This window comes from Tyto alba, unplaced genomic scaffold, assembly GCF_018691265.1.
Source record: "Tyto alba isolate M040663 unplaced genomic scaffold, T.alba_DEE_v4.0 Super-Scaffold_27, whole genome shotgun sequence".
Lineage (NCBI taxonomy): Eukaryota > Metazoa > Chordata > Aves > Strigiformes > Tytonidae > Tyto > Tyto alba.
Window position 1 is genome coordinate 17,763,484 of NW_024881301.1, and position 24,276 is coordinate 17,787,759.

The following is a 24,276-nucleotide window of genomic DNA, read 5'->3' on the forward strand; positions in this document are numbered from 1 at the left end:
TTGTTTAACCCTAACCAAGACCTGAAACACATCCAGGAGACATAGCAATAAGAATGTGCTGGTTTGCACATCCCAGGGATATTAAAAATTCTCAAGAGCTACTGTAATTACCCTGGAGGAGAAGAGTAAGATGGGGGAAGGCATCTCCCCCATAGACTGGCTCTCCAAGGACAAAAGGTAAATGGTGTAATTATTAATAGTTTCCAATAGATGGCTCCTGAAGTACAGAGATGATGGCAACGTTGAGTACAAATACCAGATTAATCTCACGACCAGCAATTTTATCATATAATAAGCCAGTGTCACACAGTACAGCAAAATGATAACCTTAATCCTGCCCCCAGATGTGATAAGCAGCACTACAGGGAACATTGGCAGCAAGTAAGGTGTTACTCTGAGAACAAGTACAACAACTCTGACAACAAATATATCAATATCATGACCAGTGACTATGAAACTAATATAATTAGTGCTTATATAAAAATTTGTTTTAACACACTCTGGTCAGGTCTGTCATTATCTCAACCTCTCATGCCCCATGTTAAGCACCAAAAACAGCTGTTATGGTTTAACCCTAGCTGTCACCTAATCACTACACAGCCACTTGCTCATTCTCCCCACCCATTGGGATGGGAGACAATTGGGAAAAGAAACTAGAATTTGTGGGTTGAGATGAAGACAGCTTAATAGGACAGCAAAAGGAAAGGAAAATAATAATAATTAATAATTAAATAAGTAATAATAATAATTATAATAATTTGTGATAATAATAATAATAAATTGCCCGTTATGATTGCTTATTTTTCATAATCTAGTACTATACTTGCTTTGAAGTTGATGCCAGAAAATTTGCCCTATTTGCTTTAGCCTAAGCATTACATTTGAGAATTACAACCAAAGCAGGAAAAGTTACATTAATAGTAACTTTGATTAAAATACATTGACTTCTTCAGTATGGAGTCACACCTTCAAATGAAGTTAAGGAGCAACATGTAGTAACTAAAGGGTAGACACATGCAAGACAACAGCTTCAAGGCATGAATCAGTGTAGTCTTACGGTGATCAAGTTTGTGGAGAGGTAATGTGATATTATTCTCATTTTCGAGGTGAAGAAAGCTGGAGGAAAGAACAGAGGTAATATACTCAAAGTTACACAGGAAGCCCACAACACAAATCCTCAGTACAGTTAACAAGCATTTATAATACTTATGATTTTTTCTCTTGCCACAATTCTGAACTTGGTTAGTGGTATCATTAAAAAAAAAAAAAAAAAAAAAAAGTGGGTTAACCCACAGACCTTCAAGTAATCTTTCTGCAGCCCTACACAGTGCCCTCCTTCCTGCTTCTCTGTTGCATCTCTGCACTAACACTCTGCAGATTTGAGACTAATCAGCACAAAAAACAAGCAAACACAAATAGTATGTAGTAAACATTTCTGTACATAGTGTATTTGTGGCTAGCAGTATCAGCTACTACAGGAAACAGATAATATTATCAATTTCTAGCAGTCTCAAATGACCCTATATGTCAACAATGTCTTGATGAGGTAAGCATTGGGTATGACTCTGTCCAGTTACCTACCAAAAAAATATTTCCTGTATGTTCTTTAGTTTCTCAACATGTAGGGCTAAAACAAAACAAGAAGAACAAAAATGTGAGGATGCCCTGGGATGGAAAAGGAGTAATGCTTCTGGTAATACTTACTGCAAGAGATGGTGGTCATATCTTATGGCCACAAAATTTTTTCTTGTGTTTCAGATAAACACTAGCAATTAAGTGGTGAACAGGGAATAAAAGACTCTCTTTAACTTAGTCCCTCTTTAATGTTATGCTCACTGTATGGAGGAAGATAGCATCTGAAGATGAAGCCACAGCTGCCCTGAAGAGCTTTCACTTTGGGTAGACAAGAAAGTAATATGCTCAGTTCCTAGGCAAAGGAAAACAATCAGTGTTGCTAACAGTAATCCCAGCTAACCAACTGCTGAGCCATCACCAGATGGCCTTTCTCTCCTGGATCAAACAGGTTCACAGCTTCTTACCTGGCTAGCCTGAATACAAGTTAAGACTTGCTCAAGTATATTTATTCAGTATTAATATGCTCATTGATATGAATAACAAAAAATACTGATTATAGAAGGGTCATATCATTGAATTCCAATGTTATTTTACTGGAAAGAAAAAAGAAAATTCCCTCAAGTTTATACTGCTGAACGTATGTGACACAACAGAGAAGTCTGCCTGATAACAAAAACTGATACCTTTTGTATTATAACAGTATATAAAATCACTCTACTTCCAACATGTTTTCAACAGCTGTGTACTTAAAATGACAGGATGGTGCATATAGCTATGTTCAAAATCAGGAAAAATTATGTGGTTTTTTTCCAAATATTTACCTATCCACCACAGAAAATCATTATCTGTGGCAGTAAGTACTTACAGAAATAAGGAGAAAACATCCTGTAAGCAACAAATAAGCATTTTAGAAATCTTGTATTTAGTTATCATTAAGGGTAGGTGAAGCTGAATAGAATTCCAGACTCCAGCAACATCCTCACTCTCAGTCTAAGCACTCCAGACCTCATTTTTCTTTTCCTGAAGTTTCACCTTCAGTTTTATCAGGTCAAGATAATAATCTCTTGAGTTAATGAGTTTGAAAGCTGAGATTATCGACTGACAGTTAAATTTGGATGAGAAAAATCATTAGATTTTTTTTTTTTAGAACCAACAACAACTCAAAGACCTTTTGCCTTCTCTGATTTGAAGTGAGCAAAGCCTTCCTGAGGCATTTGTTTTCTTCAACTATACAAAACCTTTTGTAATTACTGACTTTAACATAATGTTCAAGATTTTGCAGAAATATGTCAGAGGCTTGTCATATGTCTCTTTAGCTCTTGTGTTCTCATCAAAGCTGATATGCTGACGGGAGGCTATTAAGTGTATTTTCAGCATCAGTACGATTTCTGTTAAGTATTAGACAACATGTCCCTCTCTCCCATATCTTCGTATCCTTGGCATTTTCTCTGCAAGATTGTGAAATCTTTTTGCAGGAAGGTTTTCGACCTTCAATGCACTGACTTTGGTTTTTAAGAGGAAGCACTGATGAGCCAGACAGTTATTTGTTTTAACAAGAGATTTGAACTACACTGTAAAGATCTTCATGTAGCTTGTCACATACTTTGCTGGACTTGCACATATGATATGCTAACTAGACATCACTGAAATAGTTTTGCCCACAACTGAAAGGCAGAAATGTAGCACAAATACATTCATGCCCAGAGTAAGGTGCTTTGTTGAGTAGAGGCCCACAGACATGGTCTCATATACTCTGTACATACTGGATGAATTTATGAAGAAATAAGGAAACCAATTTCACTTCTACCCCAATTCTCCTCACCCCCTTCTGCAGCCTTATCTTCTGTCTGTATTCTATGGCACAGAAGTACTTCTGTCTCCTCCCAGCTCAGAAGGACTGTATGATAACCTTCAATGAGTGGACAAGTAGTCCCCTGCTTTTCATCTGGATGCTATGAAGATCATACTGGGTGCTACTGAAAGACATTTAACGGCACAGTCAACAAGGGTTCACAAAGGGAAAGTCCTGTCTAACTAATTCGATATCCTTCTATGATAATGTCACCAGCTTAGTGAATGAAGGGAACAAATGCCAGATTTTGCACCTGGGACATAGTAATGCCAGGAAGAGGTCTAAATTTGGAGAGATAATATTCTTTAGAATCAGCAGTTTTAGAACTATTGCCAGTTCTGCAAATAATCCTGTGATCTTATTTCTACTGCCTTTCACTCAAGATTGCTTCTCTTCAAAAAATTGTGGCATCTTCTCAACAACAGCTTCTCAAAACAAAAATAAAAAAAGGTTCCTATCTTTCCTTTTTCTCTCAACTTAAAAAGAATTTTCCCTGTTACTGTTTACAGTGCAGTGATCCTCCCTCCCAGCTCCTAGACTCAGTATGTCAAAACTTCTCTGGAACTGGGCTAGGTGAGAAGATTTGCAGCACCCATGCAGAATCACACCAACAGGCTAAAAATGTTGGAAGAGTTTGGTAGCAAATCCAAGCTAGAGCATGACTTAGCCGTAATGCTAAGCCAAAGAAAATGGTGTGACTGAACTGATAGAACATACACAAAAACATAGCATACCAAGTTTCTGTCCCTGCTTGGTTTATTCAAGCCACAGCTGTTGCATCAAGCAGAGTAAGTCACTCATGAGCTTGCGAGAGACTTCACTGGTTATGCCACAGGTTGCAGTGGGAGCTGACACCTGGCCTGTTGGTCCTTTCTTCTTAGTGTTATTCCACATTTCACTGAAATTATTAACAGTGCTATGAAACAAATCCAATCTTTAGAGAAATAATTGAAAATAATTGACATTTCACTTGCTTTGGAATAAACGAAAATTCAACAAAATGCACTTCATAATACTGAAGGCTTAAAAGGGAGACAATGGGGTGTTTTCAGAATCATACTGTACTTCAGCTTCTTCGATGGTTTCATACTTTTTTTTCTCCAATAAACAGGCATAACTATGCTGACATTGTTAGAACTAAAAATGATAAACAGGATTTGTTTCAAGAGCAAAAGAAGCATGGAAGCTAAACATTTTAGAGAAGAAATAGTTAGTGTAGGTAGGACTGATAATTCTTAAAGTTATTGTATTTTTTACAACTTATTTGCTTTCATTTTGGCATGAGAAGAACTGCACTTGGAGTAAATAGCAAATATTTCTATTGCTCTACAATTTGGACATGCTTGATTATATGAATATAATTAACATTTTGAAATTTGAATGTTGAAATTGTCAGAGGTGAGATTAATTTTTGTCCTGGTACCTCTTTTCTTATCACATTCTGCTCAATTTCATAAACACTTGTGGTCAAGTATCCAGAGTAAAGCAGATCAGCATTTTTTTCCCTGAGCATATCCACAATTTCTCAAATAACTATACTACAGATTAAGCATATTCTGAAGTTTTATACCCCATGCTACAGCATTTAGTACTGCCAAGGATATGTATACTAACATTCATGTATTACCAGGAACAAAGGCAGTGCAACGACTGCATGCTTCATCAGAAGGACCGGGGTGGTACAAGAACTATATCATCAAAGAGCATTTGATAGAGAAGAACCAAAACTGAGTAGGTTTGTTTGTTTTTTGGGGGGTTTTTTCAGTCATAAGAGAAAATAAAGGTGGGATTCAGCTCACAGTTTGAGAAATTTTATTCTAACTATCTACATGTGGGGACCGAAGCTCCCATTATAATCAAACTGTGACAATAGTGACAGAAAAACCTAGAGAACTTCTCGGCTCCTCTTAAAGAAACTCCTTACATGACCAAGGCAGAGGCCAGCTTACTTTTTTTTACATTTTCAGCTGAGAGTGTGCTCCTTGCCTTTGTTGGAGGCTAGGTGTTGTCCCCAGGACCCTGCAGTGCACTGTGCTAGTGAAAAATTCCCCTTGTGCCTTCTCTGGGAGAATGCCCGTGTCTTCCTGCAGACTCGGGCAGTCTCTCCTCTTCCTAAATGTCTCCTTCCTAACATCAAACCAGTTTCTCACAAACAGGCCTAAAGTCCTATAATGAGATCAGACAAGCTTAAAACCAACTTATTTCTGTGTAAAGGAGATTAATTGTTAACCTTACTGTCTTTTTCACTGCTGCTATTTGGAATGTGTTATTTAAATAAACCCTCACTTGTTACTGAAGAGTTATTTCATATGGGTAGGAGTGCAAGAGTGCCTCAGAACATCCTAATGTGAGAACATTCACCACTTCCTCCTTTACTTACCAGCCACAGTAAAACTCCTTACACAGGTTGTGTTTATTCCAGTAGCTAGGCAGCGGTATGTTGCAAAGTCAGAATCTGTAATGTTTTGAATGACAATCATGGAGTTTTCCTGATCAGAGCAATCCACCAGTGTACGCTCTTTGAAATTTGAACCAAAGCTTTGTTTTCCTGACAAGCTGCACAGAACAATATCTACCCAATCTGCTTTAATCCTTTCCCACTTCACTTGCTGCACTGAATCTCCAATTTTATAAGGGCAAGTAAAAGCATTTCCTCCTGGCTTGGTAAACATGGGATTATTTTGTTTCTCAGATACTTCAAAAGCATCTGTTGAAAGACACAAAAAACAACAAAAACAGTGATTATAATTCACTCAAGGCAAGTTTAGTATCAACAATTCCTGTATGGAAAATATTAATAAAATTGACTTGCAGAAGAAAGATATTAAAATAATTTGAAATATTGAAAAATATAATTTATAACTACCCATGACTATATTTTTGTGCACACTTAGACAAAACAGTCTTTATGGAACTGGGAAGCTGCAATGGCAGTGCAGGAAGGCAATACACATTTTGAGTACACTATATATTTTGATGTACTCTATACATTTTGAGTACATGAGCATTTAATTAACAGTTTCAGCAAATATTCAACAGCCTAAATTATGGGGCAATTCTAATTAAATTTGTGATAGTATTGTTCTGCTTTCACACTGATTATAATAAGAAAATGGTTTGATGTGACCCTCAGGACATGCATTAGTAAATTCTGTTAAAAGATGTTCCAGACTATGAACTACAATTATCCCATTCACAAACCTCACCACTTAAACAAAAATACTCTTATCCATCCATATATTCCACTTGGGAAAAACGTGTATGATAGTCAGACTGTGGTATGAAAGGAGACTTGCAGACAAATTCAAGACTTCCACCACATATAAACCACAGGTACATTATATCTTAAATAATTTTGACTGAAATCCCCCTGCTCTGAGTTATTGTTTTTAGTAATAGAAGTAACTGCTTACAAATTAAGAAAAAACATTTAAAAATCTTCAGTAGACGGATTGTCAATGTTCCTGATATTCAGAGCATTCAATAGCCACTTGGTATAATGCCTATATCTTATAAGTTAAGACTAACACTGTCATCTTTTTGAAGACTTTAATGTTGAAAAAGTTTAATGATCAGACTGATTTTTCCACACTGTAAGAGGAGCCATCTTTCAAGCTCTTCAATGAGTTCCTTTTATTTTATTAAATGTCTTTAAGTCAAAAAATGTCACTACTATGTATTTTTAATGTGTTTGCCTCTATCTATGGCAAAAACTGGAAGCAGAGACAGAAAATTAAAATTGCACAGAAAAAAATACAATCCTTAAATGCATTAAAATCTGTTTATATAAAAAAAAAAAAAGTTTAAAAATTAAGCTGTAGCTACATTCATGGGACTGAATTGTTGCAGTATAACTCTGGGTGGAACTGAACATGCTGAAGGAGTGAGCTAGATTTAGATCCTCCTTGATATGATGTTTATCAAAAACTTAGGACAAAAAATGCTGGTAGACTCTATTTCTTTGAATGCTAGTAGTGTCAGGATAGTCAAAATCATAGGTACTGGAGAAATCAATATAGGGTGGCTTAGCTCACCTCCTAAGCTAGGTGCAAAGAGTAGTAGGATTTCATGTGGGCAAGTACAGTACCCTGAATCTAGGAATAAATAATTCCATTCATGTTGACAGGATGGAGATTTCACTGTGGAAATCTGTGACCTCTGAGACTTGTGCAGTCTCTGTGAAATGGTGAATGAAAAAGTCTAGCCTACAATTTTTTATCAATGGAACACAACACAGAAAAAGTACATTCCCTCTAACTTTGGAGACCAGAAGTATGATTAAAATATTAAAATGCTGCAAGACAAAAGGAGCTGTGTCTAATGAGTTTGCCTAAAAAAAGAATAATGAAGAACTTGAAGATTCATGTAGACTGCAATCAAGGATACAGAAAGTTAATGACAGACAAGGACAGAAGAGAGATAAATTCACTAAACTAAGCAGAAGGTACAATACAGTGAAGCTAATTAACTCCTTGGACAGCTTGCCAAAGACAGCTAAATTTCCATTACTAAAGACAACTGTCAAGGCTGGATAATCATTTAAGATATCAGGCTTGTTCCAGCAAGAATTTACTCATGGAAGTCTAAGTATTATTCAAATTAGACTAAATGACAACTATGATGGGACTCTACACTTGCAAAACATGTTCCTGGAAGTGCAGCCCCTCAAAAGTCACTACATTAAACCGGGCAATGTTTTTATACCCTGCAAATTCAGATCTGCAGATTCAGATTCAGATCTGCTAGAGAAGAGGGGTAAATGAAAAGGTGATTGAAATCGATTCTCTTTCTTGCACATCATATTCTCAGAGGTCAGATCCTTTCCTCCTGTCCCACTTTTCAGATCACTAACTTCCAGCAATTGCCTGCTTTACAATAAACCACATATTCTTCCCTGAGAAGTCTTGTCTTCTTCTTTGTTCAGTCTTCTGCTATGAACAAGCCCTACAGTTACCTGCATTCTCCTTAGGAACCTTGAAGTCTCCTCATCTGCTCCTGGGTCCATCCTTGTTTTCCTATTCATTTCATGCCAATTTGACCCTGAACTCTGGGTGTGTCTCCTATCTAAACATGCTTTTTACAGAAATTATGTATATGAAGATGCTACCTCCCACTTTCCATAGGATTCCCACCTGACCCAAAAGGCAGCCAACAACCAGCCTTCTTCCCCATTGCTCTGCTGTACAGTTGCTAGAAAAAGTGTACATTACACATATGGTGAACTGTGAATATAAGATAAAACACTTTCCACCAAAATAATGAAAACCCATTCTGTCTTACAATTTCTTAGTTAACTTCATGTGTTGTATTTGCCAAACAATCTATCCCAGGTTTCTGATATTATATAACACTACAACATAGTGTAGTATACTCTAATAGGTACATTACAAAGCTAAGGTTGCTTTGCAACTTCAGTGAAGAATTTCCAGGTACAAGTCTTGATATATTTGTATAATTTGCTAGTATATAAATAATAAATAATATGTTAATAGTGAGAACTGCATATGAACAGACAAATTAAAATAGAAATAATATTGAGATTCTTGGCCACCATAAATTCTATAACCACCATTTTCAAACACAGACATCATGACACATTTTTTTTCTTTGCCTGTGTATTTTACTTGACAGTATGCAACACCATTCAGGTATTTTCACTCTTGATGAAAGATGTAAATCTCTCCCCTTCTTACAACATGACACCTTGCACAATTTAAATGATTATGTAAGGCACAAACACTGGAGACTTAGGCTTACACAGTTAATTAAATCTTCCAAGTACACTAAAGTATTGCAGGCTTTTGTTTTAAGCAATTGTCCCGTTTTATTTTGACACCAGCATCAGCATAGTTCTTTCATCTTCCCTCTCCTCTGTTCAACCATTCTCTTTATTTAGCACCTTTCTGAACACAGTTTCTTTGCTTTCAGTCTGGTACACGTGGGATGAGAACCTCCCACTCTGAGAAATACTTCTATGGGAAAAAAGCACACCCACACACCTTCACCCCCTCACACGCACAAGCAAGGTGACACACCATGTGTGAACATTTCAGAAATGCTAAAAAGAATTTATCAGTGCATCTGACAGAAATAGACTTTCCCTACTGGCTGCTCACTCCAGTGACTGCCACTGCTGCCTGCTCTGCCCCTGCCATGGCCACGTCAGCTTGCCTCCTGGACAGAAAGTAGGAGGAGGTGACTGCACTCGTGGTAGGTCCATTGTCTCTGCTTAATAAAGAAGTGCTCTGTGTTTGATATCCTCCCTGCATCTCTTTCAGCAGTATGTTATCGCATCATATTTTGCAGTTATACACATTTATATCTGCGTTAGGTCTGTTAGCCATTTAAAGGAGAAAAAAATGTAAGCTTTCATAGTTTTAAAAAACATAATCTTACATATACTTTTCTTGGAAAACAAATCTCAGAAATAAAGAGGTATAAAAGAGTGTAAAACAAATTCCCAGGATTTAAAGGATTGAGAAACTGAACTCAAATGCTGCAGCAGGGAAATTGTTGAAATTAAGAAATGCTTTTTGGAAGGAAAATAAAATAATGGTGTAATCTTTTCTTATTCTTTCCCCCTCCTGCTCTTGCTACATGCAATTAAAAGTCAAAATAAATGATATGTAAAAGTTTGATCCTATTCTTTTGGGTAGACTTTTTTAGACTTTCTACATTTTGGTTCCTGTCCTATTCACTTCAAATATTTTATTTTTTGTTCTTTTGGTCTCTGATAGTTTTCTTTCCTGAGATGAAAGTTGCTTAGATACCTGTACTTGTTTTCAGCCCATTTATTAATTTTTAAAATCGATATCTATGACATTTCATTTACTGTTCTCTGCAAGTTTTGCCAGTACCAGATTTATAATTTTACACAAGGTTCCAGAGTTTCGGTCTGGACTACGCATAAATCTTATGCATTCCTCCCGGTTTAAAACCATATACAAAGAAAACAAGAAGCATACTTCAATATCAGCTCTGCAACTTCAGAAAGGCAAAATTCAGCACAGTGAAATAAAATGTATTGAAACACTCTTCTAGCTTACCATGTTTCTGCATCTCTGTTGAGGCTTAAAGCTTAGCAGAGGTTAAGTACTACCAGAGCTAGCTTTATACAAAGGGACTTACATCAGGTGCTGCAGGAAAGTGCACACGCTGCCGAGCCACAAACATGAGGAGTCACACTCTATCCTCAGCCACCCCCACACACAGACATTTTCCATGTGCTTCCAGGTACCACAAGGTAAGGACAGGCTCATACTGTTCAGTCTGATAGTAACAGAGTTACCTTCAAAGTAGCTACCCTTAGGAAGTAATGCTCCCCATCAGAAATACCTAATGGCTTTAGCAGATTTTTCAAAACTGTAAAGCTAGCTTAGCTCTACAGCAGAGACAGGTTCCCAGGTCCCACATGGTTTGCTGAAGCTCCACATACAAACACAGTCTTCTTCCTCTGCTTATAATAAGAAGTGACAAAACAAATTGCAGATGAAAAAGAGGTTTAAAATTTTATGAAGATGAACTTTGTCTGGGGCTCTTCTTTTCACCAAGAAAATCAGCTTGTAGATAAAAAAAATACTTCAAGAGTGACCCCTTCACCCTTCCTGAATAGGTTAAATATGGAATTATACTTAGCTTCTAAACCAGTGTCTTCCAACTGTGTTAGAACATGCCACACAATTTTGTTGAGTTTCTGAAAAAATGGTTTTGTCCTTTTTTTTTGGATGAGACAGGGGAACATGGATGAATATCTGTTAAATTAGTTGGACCAGTAAAGATCTTAATTTCTCATGCACTATTGACACCAGTTCTACAATCAGACTCAGAAATCAGTAGTGTTTGTAAAGAATGCATTTTTCTAATAGCAACTATTTGGATCATAAAAGTTAAAATGGAAGTATTTATACTCCTATATACTTAAACCATCCTTTTAAATAGATATTAAATTATATTGTGACAATTTGGTGAATCTTTCTGTACCAATTATTAATTTTACATAACATTATAAACACAGCCTACAGTTGTAATTCACCTGCCAATTCCAGTTTGTTTACATATATTCCACTAATCTTTGTTGTTATTTTACTCTTTTAATTTGAACATTAGTTACCTAGAATGCAAGAAAAGGAAGAAGCCAAAGAGAGGGAGAGAGAAAAAGTACAGTACTAATAATAGTGAGAAAATCATCCTCTCTTCAGGTATAAAATTTCATGAACTTCCAGCAAGGAGAATCTGGTTGTTGGGGAAGAAGTCATCTGATAAAAGTATATAATGCACTATGACAGGGTTCACTTGCAGGAGAGTCTTGAAGGTATAAGAGGCCAGAATTTCAAATTTTCATCCTCTCCAGGAATTTCATCTGTTCTGGATGAAGGGAATTTCCCACCCATAGGAGTTCAATGAGCAGACAGAAGGGGTGGCCCAGGATGCTGTGCTCAGCCTTCACTTATTGTAAATGACCTGCACTGTCTCACAGTGGATGAAGAGAAATGCTATACTGAGAAACTGCATGTCACAGCATGAGTGCATGTGTGTGTGTGTGTGCCTTTGTGCCTACCTGTTCATATCTTCCACAAAGTTCCTGAGGGTCAGACTTGAAATAGAGCAGAGGATATCATGTTTTAAGCCACACAGAAGAAAAAAGGCAGGGAAGAGGGGAAGGGAAAGGGAGTGAAAAATCAAAATGGCTCCTAAAGACAATTATTTGAACCAGTGTTTCTCAGGAGGGAAAGCCAAGGCTGTTAAGGCAATGGACAGGGTACACACCCAAGCTGCACAGCAGGAGTACAGCATGAGGATGCACTGTGAGGAATTGCTGCCCTTCATCTCAGATCCTAGTTATTACTTTTAATGGGTTGTTTTATGGACTGAAAATATATTGGTGAAGAAGGAAAGATACAGTTTATTTCATAATAAGTTTGTTATACAGATTAGTGTCAGGTAAGAAAATAGGATAAATCAATATATCATCAGTATGTTTTACCAAACGTTTCTCTTCCATTTCTTTTTTTCCTTATGAAGTTATAAATTAGAATCCTGTATGACAGGCCAGCTGAAAGAAACATTCATCATTAGAAATATAAGCAGCAGAAAGAGGTTCTGCAGGTAGAAATATTTCAGAATGTAAAATATTAATCACCTCTTAGTGATTGCCTTTAGAGTATTTGGAAGTTTAACTACCTGAATCCATAATTCCTTTTAACCTCTGCTTTTCACCTACCTCTGTCCATTTCATGACCTAACTTGTATTTCCCCAAATAAAATATTATTCAGCCTGTCCTACATAAATTAATACTATCTCCTTATTTTTGAATATTTTTAAAGCTGTCATTGTACACTTTCCATTTTTCCCTGAAATTGCATCCTGTAATGATTTCAAATTCCGTTATCTCAAAATTTCATCCATCACATTTACACTTTCAGAAACAAAAAACTGTTATAAAACTCTTGCATCTGGATTTAACAACTGGGTGTCACCACAATTATGGTTGAAACTAGAGATAATACCATACTTTAGTTGAGTTTCCCAGTAGTGGCTGCAATGGCACTGAATTAGGGAATAATAGCTGAGAACATTAAATATTTTTGGCTTATAGAGGTAAGGCAATACTTGCCCCCCCCCCCAAAAAAAAAAAAAAAAATTAACCCACTAAATTCAAATCCAGGTCAGATTTAGCTTTCCTACCTGCACCAATTCATGCTTGGACAATGTTTCAAAGTTCCTTCCAGGTCAACTGCCCCTCCTTCCATCACATCTGTGTTTCTTTTTTATGTCTGAGTTTAGTCAGGAACTTCTTGTTCATCCATGCAGGCCTTCTTGCATTTTTGTTTGATTTCCTCCTTGTCTGGATGGAACACTGGAGGAGGTTTGCCTTGAAAACCCTTTCTCCACCATCCTTGGGATTCTTCCAAGAAGATGTCTGAACGAGCCAAAGTCTGCTCTACTGAAACCCAGAGTTTTGAAACAGCTTTTTTGTTTTTATTTCCTTCTTTTGGGATCATGATCTCTACTATGCAGCCAAGATTGTTCCTGATCTTCACAACCCCAGCAAATTCTTCCTTCTCTGCAAGTCTTAGGTTGAGCAGAGTGCTTCCTCTCTTCAGCTACTTAATCACCTGAGCGAGGATGTTATCAATGCAGTCCAGAAACCTACCAGATTGATTGTGCCCTGCCTTGTTGCTCCTCTACAGATACCAGGTAGTTGAACTCTCCCATGAGGACCACAGAATGTGAAGCGTCTTCCAGTTGTCTGATGGAGGCCTCATGTATATCAGACCTGATCACCTTGATCAGGCAGGCAGTAGCAGCCACCCACAACAACATCATCCATGTTAATCTGCCTGCTAATCCTGACCCATGAGCTCTCAGATGGATCATCATCCATGCCTAGGCAAAACTTCTTACATTCCCACTGCTCTCTCATATAAAAGGCAACTCTTCTGCCCTACCATCCCAGCCTGCCCTTTCTAAAGAGCCTGTATCCAATCATTTCAGCACTCCAGTCAGGTGAGCCATCCCACCATGTCTTGGTGATCTCAATGAGATTGTAGCCTGTTGTGGTTTGAGCCTGGTCGGCAGCCAACCACCCCACAGCCACTCACCCAGCCTCCCCCCTTACCTGGGAATGGGGATGGGAATTGGAGGTGTAAAGGAAGACTCGCAGGTTGAGATAGAAACAGTTAAATAATGGTAATAAAATGAAAACAACAACAGCAATAGAAAATATAAATGGGCAATGCACAGTGCAATTGCTCACCATCCGCTGACCAATACCCAGCCCATTCCCAGCTGGTGATCCCGAAATACCAAGATCCTGCAATCGCAATCCTGGAAGCGAGAGAGAGCCCCTTCCCGACCACCCCTCCTCTATATAGTGAGCATGATGTTAGATGATACGGAAAATTTCATTGGCCAATCTGGGTCTGGTGCTCTGGCCATGCTACTTCCCTGCTTCTTGTGCCCTTGCGTACGGGCAGGACATGGGGAGTCAGAGAGTCCTTGAAATCTCAGCAACAGCTGAAAACATCAGTGTGCTATCAGCATTCTTCTCATGCCAAACCCAATGCTGAATCCAAAACACAGCACTATTCTAGTTACCAAAAATAAGCATTAACTCTATTCCAGCCCAAACCAGGACATATACCTATAACTGCACACAGAGTTCTAATTCCTTGTTTGTTGCCCATGCTGTGTTCACCGGTGTACAGACACTTCATATGGTCACCCAGTTGTGCTGATTTCCCAGAAACGGTAAGAGAATTTCCCCACAATGTGTGCCCTCAGCATTTCCTTATTTGCGTGGACATACTTGGAATAGTCACCCTTGTGTCCTGATTTGTTGATTTCAAGTTGTTTTCTGTCCATATAATTCCACACCATTTGTTTGTCAGTCCAATCCACTTTCTTGCTCATTTGTGGGTTGTCATCTCACTTTCCTGTTAAAGCTCTCCTCTTTTCTCCCACATGCTCAGGTGGATCCTGTCTCTTCCTAGCAGTCCCCGATCATCAAAAAGGGTCCATGGTGTTAAAAGGTAACACGTTGTTATTGACACCAGCTACGCAACTGGGTCTTGACCCACAGAATACATGTCCTCTTCCCAGGGCTTTTCCCTTCTTCAGAAGTATCAAGGAGACACAATTTAAGCCTCCTTGATCACCACCAGCAGCATCACATAGTTATTGCTGATGTGCTTCATGTCTCTCCTGGACTCATCTTTGATGTATGTGTGGAAAAGCACAGGAGTCAGGAGCCTGAGGACTGGGCAAGTCTTGGCAGCCTCTCTGCATCATCCTAGAGTCTACACCAGCAAGCAGCAAATCTCCCCAGACAGCAGGTTGGGTCAGTAGATGAACAGATGAGAAGAGAGTCATCCCCAAATTATCACACAACAACAAGTCAATTAATAGCTGTAGTGTCCAGCTGACATGCAATGCACGTTCATCAAAACAATGCTCATAGGGAACATATAAAACAACCCTTCTAATTTTATCTTACTTTGGTAAAAACACAGCAGTCCTCATGATACTGAATGTTACAACTTTTTTCCTTAACATAGCATATTCTAATGCAAACAAAGTAACCAAGAGTACATAGCAGTATTATTATTCTTAGTAACTAACCAAACATTCAAAATGGTAAGGAATAAAAAAAAAGAAAATAGGAAGAAAAAAAAGTCAAAAAATCCCCAGTGCTGAATAAAAGGATTTGGATGCTCTGATTGCTAGCCAAATAGATTCAAAAATATTACCACATTACTTCCAAAAGACAAATTTTTTGGGGTATGTCAACTGAGAGTCATATACAAGACAAAGGAGGTATTATTCTGCTTCATTTAGCAGTGGTAAAATGTCACATCCCAATTTCTTGGGACAGCGACTCACATTCATTGATTCCTGGGTCAAGATTAAGGTGAAATGACACCAGGGATTCTTCAACTTGGAATCTTAACTTTTATTTGTTCACAACAGATACTGGCATGAAACTTCATCAGTAAGCCTTGCAACCTCTGTAACAAGCAGTAAACCCCACAGCTTAGACCAATGAACCGCAAATCTTACAACATACCCCAACAAGCTGTAAACATGCCCCAACAAGCTTGGCTGTGTATGCAGGGATACAGGGATAGAGAATGGGAGAGAAAAAGAGAGAGAAGAAAGCAAAGAGGGCAAGAGAGGAAGGGAGAGAGACAAAAAGGAAAGATTTTACCACTCCTTGTTCCTGCATTGGTCCAGCCAGCCTAGAGGTCCAGTTCCGGAGAGGTACCACTGCTCGGGGCTTCAATCTGTGTCATTTTATAATCCCTTGCCCCTCCTCCAGGCAGGTGCTTGGAATCATTAGGCTAATTAAGTATCATGCACAGTCTATGCTTCTAGTGTTCTCTTGGCCCTGGTGCATGTGTAGTTTGTACCTTCAGAGTCTTATGGAAATGGGTCAGTGGCTTGGAGGTCATTAGGGAGATACTTCCCCCTCCCTCCAGGTATGATCAATGTCTGCCCTGTCTTCCTGGAACATGAGTTTTTGAAATGGTTTCTCTATTGTTTCTTTATGGAGTTGACCAAGGTAGGGAAGTCCAGCCTCAGAAAAGTGTGGTCCCGCCTCAGAAAAGTGTGGTCCCACCTCTGTGGGACCGTCTCTTCTTACAACAGCCCTTCAAAGTGCCAGCATTTCCATGGAGACCATTTTGTTTACCAAAGTTCTTTGTTGGATGTTTGAGACATTATGTGATTGGACCATCATGTAAGATGGAACATAGTCTTTCCTTTTACGTATCTTATTTTAATAAGGTTATATATAAACTGGAGAAAATTCTGATGAAAACAAGAATGATTAAATTTAAAGTCATGAACTAAGGAGAAAATTTAGAAGAACTGTGTTGTTTCATACAGAGGTATGACTGAAGGCTGTCAACATGAGAGCCTTCCTCTTTTTTCAAAGAAAGTTCTACAGTGAATAAAGTCAGTATTAAGCAAGAGATATCTAGGTTAGTCATAATGGAAAAATATCTCCTTGTAAGGCTGGTTAAGTGCTAAAATGACTACACAAGAGTATTATGCATGCATTTCCAACATGGGACTCAGTCAGGGAAGATACAAATATGCTTATCCTGCCTCAGAACACAGAGATGGATGAGATGAATTTGGAATGTCTCTTCTAGTCTGAGTTTTTCACAACCCTATAATTCTGTTTGATCTAAGATTTTCTTTCAGAAAGGAAGAGGAGATATCTGCTCTACTCCCAACAGGGCTGGTTTGTTTTATTTCCCTTAGTCTTTTATACTGAAGGGGTATCCAACCCTTAGTTCATACCCGAAGATAAAAAGCAGGAAAAGCAGCATTTAACAGGTCAATAATCACAGCAGAAGTGTGAAAAAGGCAGCTTCACTTTCCTCCATCTTCTTGATTTCTAATTAGGTGCTGACAATGTGGTTGACACTGTAAGATACAGAGATAGTTCTTGCTCTGGGGAGCTCATAGTCTAAGAGCTGAAGAATAAAGATCCCTCAGAATTAGTTCTTGTTTCCATGTGCTTTAAAGGGCTGATAATTTTTCACTGTAGACCTATGAATCACATTCTAAATTAAGACAGAGATAAATAGAAAGCAAGCTATTTCAGGTGAAAAGGGACTTGAAAAAAATCTATGCAACGTGCTGCTTTTGGCAGGCAGAAGAACATTAATATAGAAGTAAGTGCTGAGTGGCATGGATATCATCACACTAGCTAAGAATAGAAAATCTCGGTCTCTGCTATCACAGAAGAGGTTGATCACTCTATTTAAAATATGGGAGCACTTCATGATACATCTGGCATTTAAATACTCTATTAACGAACTTCCATTCTTATTCAGAGTCACTAGCAAAACATATCCCCTGAGCAAATGGTCCATTGTCACTGATTGACAGAAACACAAATGTACTCATGATTAAAAAAAAAAAAAAAAAAAAAAGTTAAAAAATAACAATTTCCAATCATATACCACCAAGACTGAAACAAAAACCAAAAACAAACAACAAATTATGCAACTTGCATAATTCACATTATGGGTGTAAAAGTCACTACAAACATCAGAAGAATATTTTCCATTCTATTCACAACATAACATGGGAATTTTTAAGTCAAACTAGTACCAACTGACATAAAACTCCTGAGAAAATAAACAGAAGTTTCAAAATATACAGAAATTCTGTATATAAGAAACTACAGATCATCCTTAAACTGTTCATTAAGGTGAAATAAAACTACTGACTATTCCTACATAATCTTTGCATCTTAAAAAAATTGTACAAGGAGCTTTCTCTGATAGTATGAATTTTGTCTGCTTAGTGCAGGATTATTTGTAATTCATAAAATGTGGGAACATTAAGGGAAAAAAATCTCTTGAATTCAGTTCTGAAAACTGTTATATGTTCACACTACAGGAAAAAAAGAAGCAACAGATTCACCCACATGGCAAATATTTTCCTGAGGGATAACTAGACTATTTTTTGTCAATATATTCATGTGTAACAGTGGCAGAACATATTCTCAAGTTCTTCGCAATTATGGCACAGAATTTCAACACTGTATCCACTTCTAAGGATATACTGTACCTACATAAAATGTGAAGTTTCCAATATAATATCCCAAGTATTACTGCTTTTCTGTCAGTATGTTTCAGCAACTGCCAATAAAGAAAACACGGATAACGTTGTGCAGTCTGCAAGTGTTCTTTCTCACCTATTTCATAGGTGTCATAAGAAATCTTTAGCCAAAATTTAATGTAAAAAGAACAAAATATGTCCTAACTTTTTTATTATGTATTCTGATAAAGCCCCAAGACTAAGCTGAGACCACATCTAGTAAAAAAAAAAATCAATTACTACAATAATTACATCAAAAAAATTATATAAGTGATAATTTGTTATCACTTCTAGGGTATTCTATTTGCCAGTGCTGCAATGAGGATAATAGACTGAGAAAAGACATCTGTAATGAGTGCTATAACCTACTCTGTCTCCTGGTATCTCAGGTATTTAGGACAGCTCAGCCATTGCTCATTTTAAATTTTTTTTTTCCTTTTTTTTTTTTTTAACTTTTGTCCCTGATTGAAAAAGAATTATGTTCACCCCACCCAGACCACAGTAGGGTGAACTCTGCTATTCTGCAACCAAAGATAAGCCAGGAACGGGGTCCTAAATAGAGTTTCTTCAGTATTATTTTGCCATCTCATACACTGCGAATCTGTTGTGATCTTTTATTTACTCTATGACATCTTTAATCACATGAAAAAGTGTAACCACAGTGGACTTTTAATTTATAAAGACACCTTTACTCTAAAGGGAAAGAAATAAGTAAAATGTCAGAATACTAAGAAAAATAAAAGTGTTTAACACTTTTCAAGTACTTGACTTCTTTCTTCTGTTTCTGTATTTTTGTTTAAAAAAGAAAGTGATGATCCTCAAACTTTTTTAACTGGTTGATCTTGTAGTGACAGGGTCTTGTTAACACTTGAGTTGCTGGATTTAGTGACACTACTGTAACCATTAGACACTATTTGAAATACATACTCATCAGCACTTGAGGATTCAAACTATGCAAATATAGAATGTTGACCAATCAGAATCATATCAATTTTACTCACTTTGTATTTGTAGCTTTAAAAAAAATATACAACAAACATAGGAAAACAGAATCAGACTCATGACCCCTGTTGATTACCAGGAATGAAACACTAGAGCAACTTTGAACTGTTTGAGTGCAGAAACGTTCATTGTTTTGCAAGCCAGTTAAAGTTAATCCAAGATACTTTATCCAAATTTATGTAACTGCCAGCAGATATGATCGTCATGTGAAGAACAGTTCCCCTTATAGGTTAAGCTAGTTAAGAATCTCCATTGCCATATGGCATTATTTCAATTTATTTCTGCCATTTCCTTTCAATGGAAATTCTGAAAGCCAATCACATATGCTATATCTATATTCGGTTGACATCTTTCATTGAGGTATGTGCTGCAGATTCCTCAAGGGCATACTTACCTACTTAAGCTGTTGCAGGAATATCTCTGAGTCCCACAGAAACAGGTCAGTATAGATAAATCCTGACAATTTTCAATTCCCTGGTAGCACAAAATAAATAAACCTTAATAATATCAACTTAACTTCATCTGTGCCGATTTACCAGAGTAAGTTTAAGTTTCATGTTGAATATTATATGTCCACAAAGTTGCATCCATTTAATGGCAGACACAACTTTAGTTTAGCCAGCTAAAGTTTAAAACTAAAATCACAAACAGCAAAGCACTAGATATCATGCAATTCCAACCCCTCCCCCCACCCCCCCAAAAAATATAGTCTATTAAATGTTTGTTGATTAACTGTTGAAAACAGAAAAAAATAATTTTGCAGTGAGTTGTTTATCTGGGGTACTGAAGGTAAATTAATGTTTTTAGAAAGCGTAATGTCTATTGAGAACCAATAAATCCTAACAAAAGAAAACAGTGTAATAGGAAAGAAGTTTTAATTATCTAGTAATTGATCTTTCTAGTATGTTGGACAGATTTCTATATTCCAATGAAAATGAGATTCCTTAAAAAAACCTTTATATTCCAAGACCTCAACTATTTGTGTATATTAATCCTATAGAAGATCCATGTACAGTGAAATTATGAGACTATCTCTCAGCTTTCTCAATGATATTTTCCTGCTACAGAATAAAAAAACTTTAAAGATTAACATCAGTGTCCTAATTTTATAGGTTGGAAGACAAAGAAGAAAAGTAATACATCTAGTGTCAGCAGCAAGCTAAAATACCAGATGCATGGAAGTAAATTTGAAGTTTACTGTTTCTTTAATCAAGTATGATGTCATCCAGGTAGTTTAAAACATTTAGTACTGATGAAGGTACTAGTAAAGTGAGATAAAGCCTGACTGAGAATAATTCTATTATAAGTATTACATAAATAAATACTTTTTCAAAACTCTGGTTTTAATAACATATCTAATTTGCAGTGTAGATTGATGTTGTAATATTTTATCTTCACTGGTGATACACTTCATTCTCTTCAGATCAGTGTTTATAAATATCATATTTATACATAGCTATCAAGAACTGAATAGGAATGTTCTCAGAAACTTTGATTCTTTAAATGATTGTTTAAATGGACAAGGATTAATTTCTATTCAACATTATTACCTCACTCCATAGCAGGATTAGATTAGTATGCTTGAAAAATATGGGGTCTGCTCTTGGTTTAGGTTTCAGTTTTAGTGTGCTCAAACCAAGAGAAAAATCCTATATACTGAGAATATTATCACAGTATCATTTAAAAAACCAAACTTCTGATAACTGATCCACTTTTTGTCTGGTTTACAGTGTGCTGAAATCGGTAAGCAGATTGTCTAGTAAAGTCATTGAATTGAAGGGTAACATCCCACAGGAAAGTGAATGTCTTGTTTCTTGCATCATTTTAGATTAACTCTAGTCAATACATTCGGGAACAAAGAGCTGAGACTGGTACTGCCTTGACCAGGAAAAGGACTAAATGAACTCACAGATTTCTAACGCATCTAATTTAGGATTTTATAGAAAATGAACCAACTAAGAATAAAGGTCTAGCACTGTCAGAACTCAGGTTGGACTGAAACGTAAGAGACCTGGTTTGCCTGTTCCTTTTTGTAAACTGCAACCTCAATTTCTAGATCTTGGATTATCTGAATGTAACCAAAAAGTACGTTTCTAATGACTACACTTGAAATAATATTGTTCATTAAATGGACTGACAGAGAAAAATAAACTAGGGAGACACTACATCAGTATCATTATTTCTTACATAATTAAAAAGACACTGGAGTGAAGCAAGCATTCAGAGATGCCACTAAAGGGATCATAGTTGAGGAACTCTGACCTGGACTGAAAGCCTACCTTGAGGGACCCTGCTCAGGTCTTTTATTAGCAGGACGTTCCCTCTACCTGTGAATGACTGTGAATTGTATGTCTGTGATGATGTGCCACACAGGGGAAAATAATTTAAATTCCAAACTGTCTTACCTAACTAAACAATCCATGGGAGACAGAATTAATTTTTTTCAAAGTCAGGGCAATAATTTGTGTGTGGTTTAATTTCTGATTCAATGAGCAGCGATGTTTACTAATAAAAAGCTAGCAGAGACAAGAAGACACATTGCGATTCTTATTTCATCAGTGCCATCAACAAATATGCTGGCTAAAATCAAGTTTCAAAAACTTTCAGTGGTGCAGGCAAGAACATTCTACTTTGAATTTTTGAAGTTTAGATAACCTACAAGAGTCAAGTCCATTGTTTCATTGTAACTATGAAATTACAGAAGTGCAGATAAAATAAGGTTGAAATGAAGATTCAGAAGGATCAGGCTAGGAAAAGAACTGTTATTTTTATCTTCTGGTCTTTCAAATGCTAGGAACTAAATTTTTCTTTCAACCCATTCTTTCCTAGCTGGGAAATACAATAAAAGATTGAATGGAGTCTATTTTCACTCTGGAGAATGGGAGAGAGGAACAGATTCTTTCTACATTCACAATATCAAATCAACAAACCAATAAGCAGCTAGTGATCTTTTGAAGGCTAGTCTATCATGCATACATAATGATCTTTTAAGGACTTCTTTCCTATTGGAGAAGCATGGTAATTTGCACCAGAGTTGTCAGTTGACCAATGCTGAATAAGCATGCATGAAAAAGTACTAAAAAAGGGTTCTTTCTCCTCTTACTCATAGAGCTGGAAAAGAAACCAAATCGGATGAGTGGTCAGGTAATTACAGAGCCTTTGGGAAGTATGTGGACAGCTACAGAGAAAGTATATGGGCATAGCTGGATCTTTTTCTCTCCTTCTTCCCTGTTCCATCTTTTAAAAAGTTTCCTTTTAAAGAAAAGGTCTTTTTTTAAAAAATTTAAACTTCCATATTTCCCTCCCTTTTGTTGTGACACCATTCCTAAATGATTATTTTGTTCCTGAAAAAGCAAGCACAGAAGAGCTTCTAGGAAAAAAAAAAAAAAAAAAAAAAAAAAAAAAAAAAAAAAATTACCAGGGACCGTATAACTTAATGGCAAAAATATGCTACCCTCCATGGGTAATTACAAGGTTCATCCATATAATTTCATGGGTAGTTGCAATTTCATCCTCTGAAGAGAATATATCCTTGTTGAAATGCTCTGAAAACCTTGGCCCAATGGAAATATCACAGTCACAATGACCACTAGTACCTGAAGTCTTCCATGTGATACATTGCTGTTGCAAGTTCTGACTATCTCCTCCATTTCTCCTCTTTATTTCGCACTTCTCTTAAAATTACTTTTGCCAGAGTAATATAATTATTTTCTCTCATTCCAGTTCTTTCCCCCAAATTATTCCATTTCTGCATGCTATGTAACTGAAAAGAAAAATTACAGTGCCAGACACCCCCTAAATTAACATGGATTTCTATTTTTCATATATCAGAAATTTAAAAAACAGTGAGAGATTTACTTACCTGGCTCAATAACTTCTATTATCTTTTCCCAAATTCCATCTGGGTAAGTTACAGTGGAGCAGAAGTAAAGACCAACATCCTCCAAACTGCTCTAGATGAAGGATAAGGATTTGTCTTCCCTGGAATAATTTTAAAAATAAATTCTGCCATTGTATTTGTCTTCAATGTGTATGCTATAGATTGGATGCAAGACAGCTATATTTTCTTTATGAGTTACATTAAGTTTCATCCAGGATGTATGGATTATTACGGCTTTTTGGGGATATCTGCATTCCAGTTTCACCTTCTCAGTAAGTTTTACTGTTGAATCCACAAACTTTCCTTCTACATTGTCTAAGACACAGAAATTCAGTTTCAGAAATTAACATAATTGAAAATTGAAATTATAGAAAAATTCAGAAACAACTTTGGCAACACAACAAGCAAAACTTAATAAAAAGTTCACTAAAAAAGTATTCTAAATCCTAGAATTTATTGTTCCTTTTCACTTACGAAAATCATTAGTTAAAATTTGTCTGAACCACACAATAACACACTTGTGAATTGTTATCATATCTGATGTGATATCATATCCTGATTGATAAGAAAAGAAAAGATGTTAGTTAGGAGTAAGAAAACCACCTTACTTCCATAAAGCTGGAGAACTACAATAAGGAGCGCTGCGTGGTTCATCTCAAAGAACACTGGAGTAAGTGACTACAGTAATACATGGTTTTATTCAGTCTCTGCACCATGTGCCCTTCTCAGAAGATGCTTTTACTTTTGAAATATGAAAAACACCATGTGCTTTTTACTTTCATATTCTAAGAAACACCAGGTTTGAAGTCTCGGTGCAGTTGCATCAGAGAATCTAAATTCCTATCAAAA

At 36.8% G+C, this 24,276-nt stretch overlaps 1 protein-coding gene across 1 annotated transcript in view; it reads right to left on the reverse strand.

Moving 5' to 3' along the window:
* Nucleotides 1-23,752, reverse strand: part of CD226 (CD226 molecule) — a gene marked incomplete at its 5' end in the record, with an annotated part of 35,641 nt that extends 11,889 nt beyond the window's left edge. Inside the window, 3 exon segments of the mRNA XM_042797862.1 lie at nucleotides 5,808-6,134; nucleotides 14,981-14,983; nucleotides 23,410-23,752. Coding sequence (XP_042653796.1) covers nucleotides 5,808-6,134; nucleotides 14,981-14,983; nucleotides 23,410-23,752 — 673 coding nt within the window.
* Nucleotides 23,753-24,276: the final 524 nt, after the last annotated feature.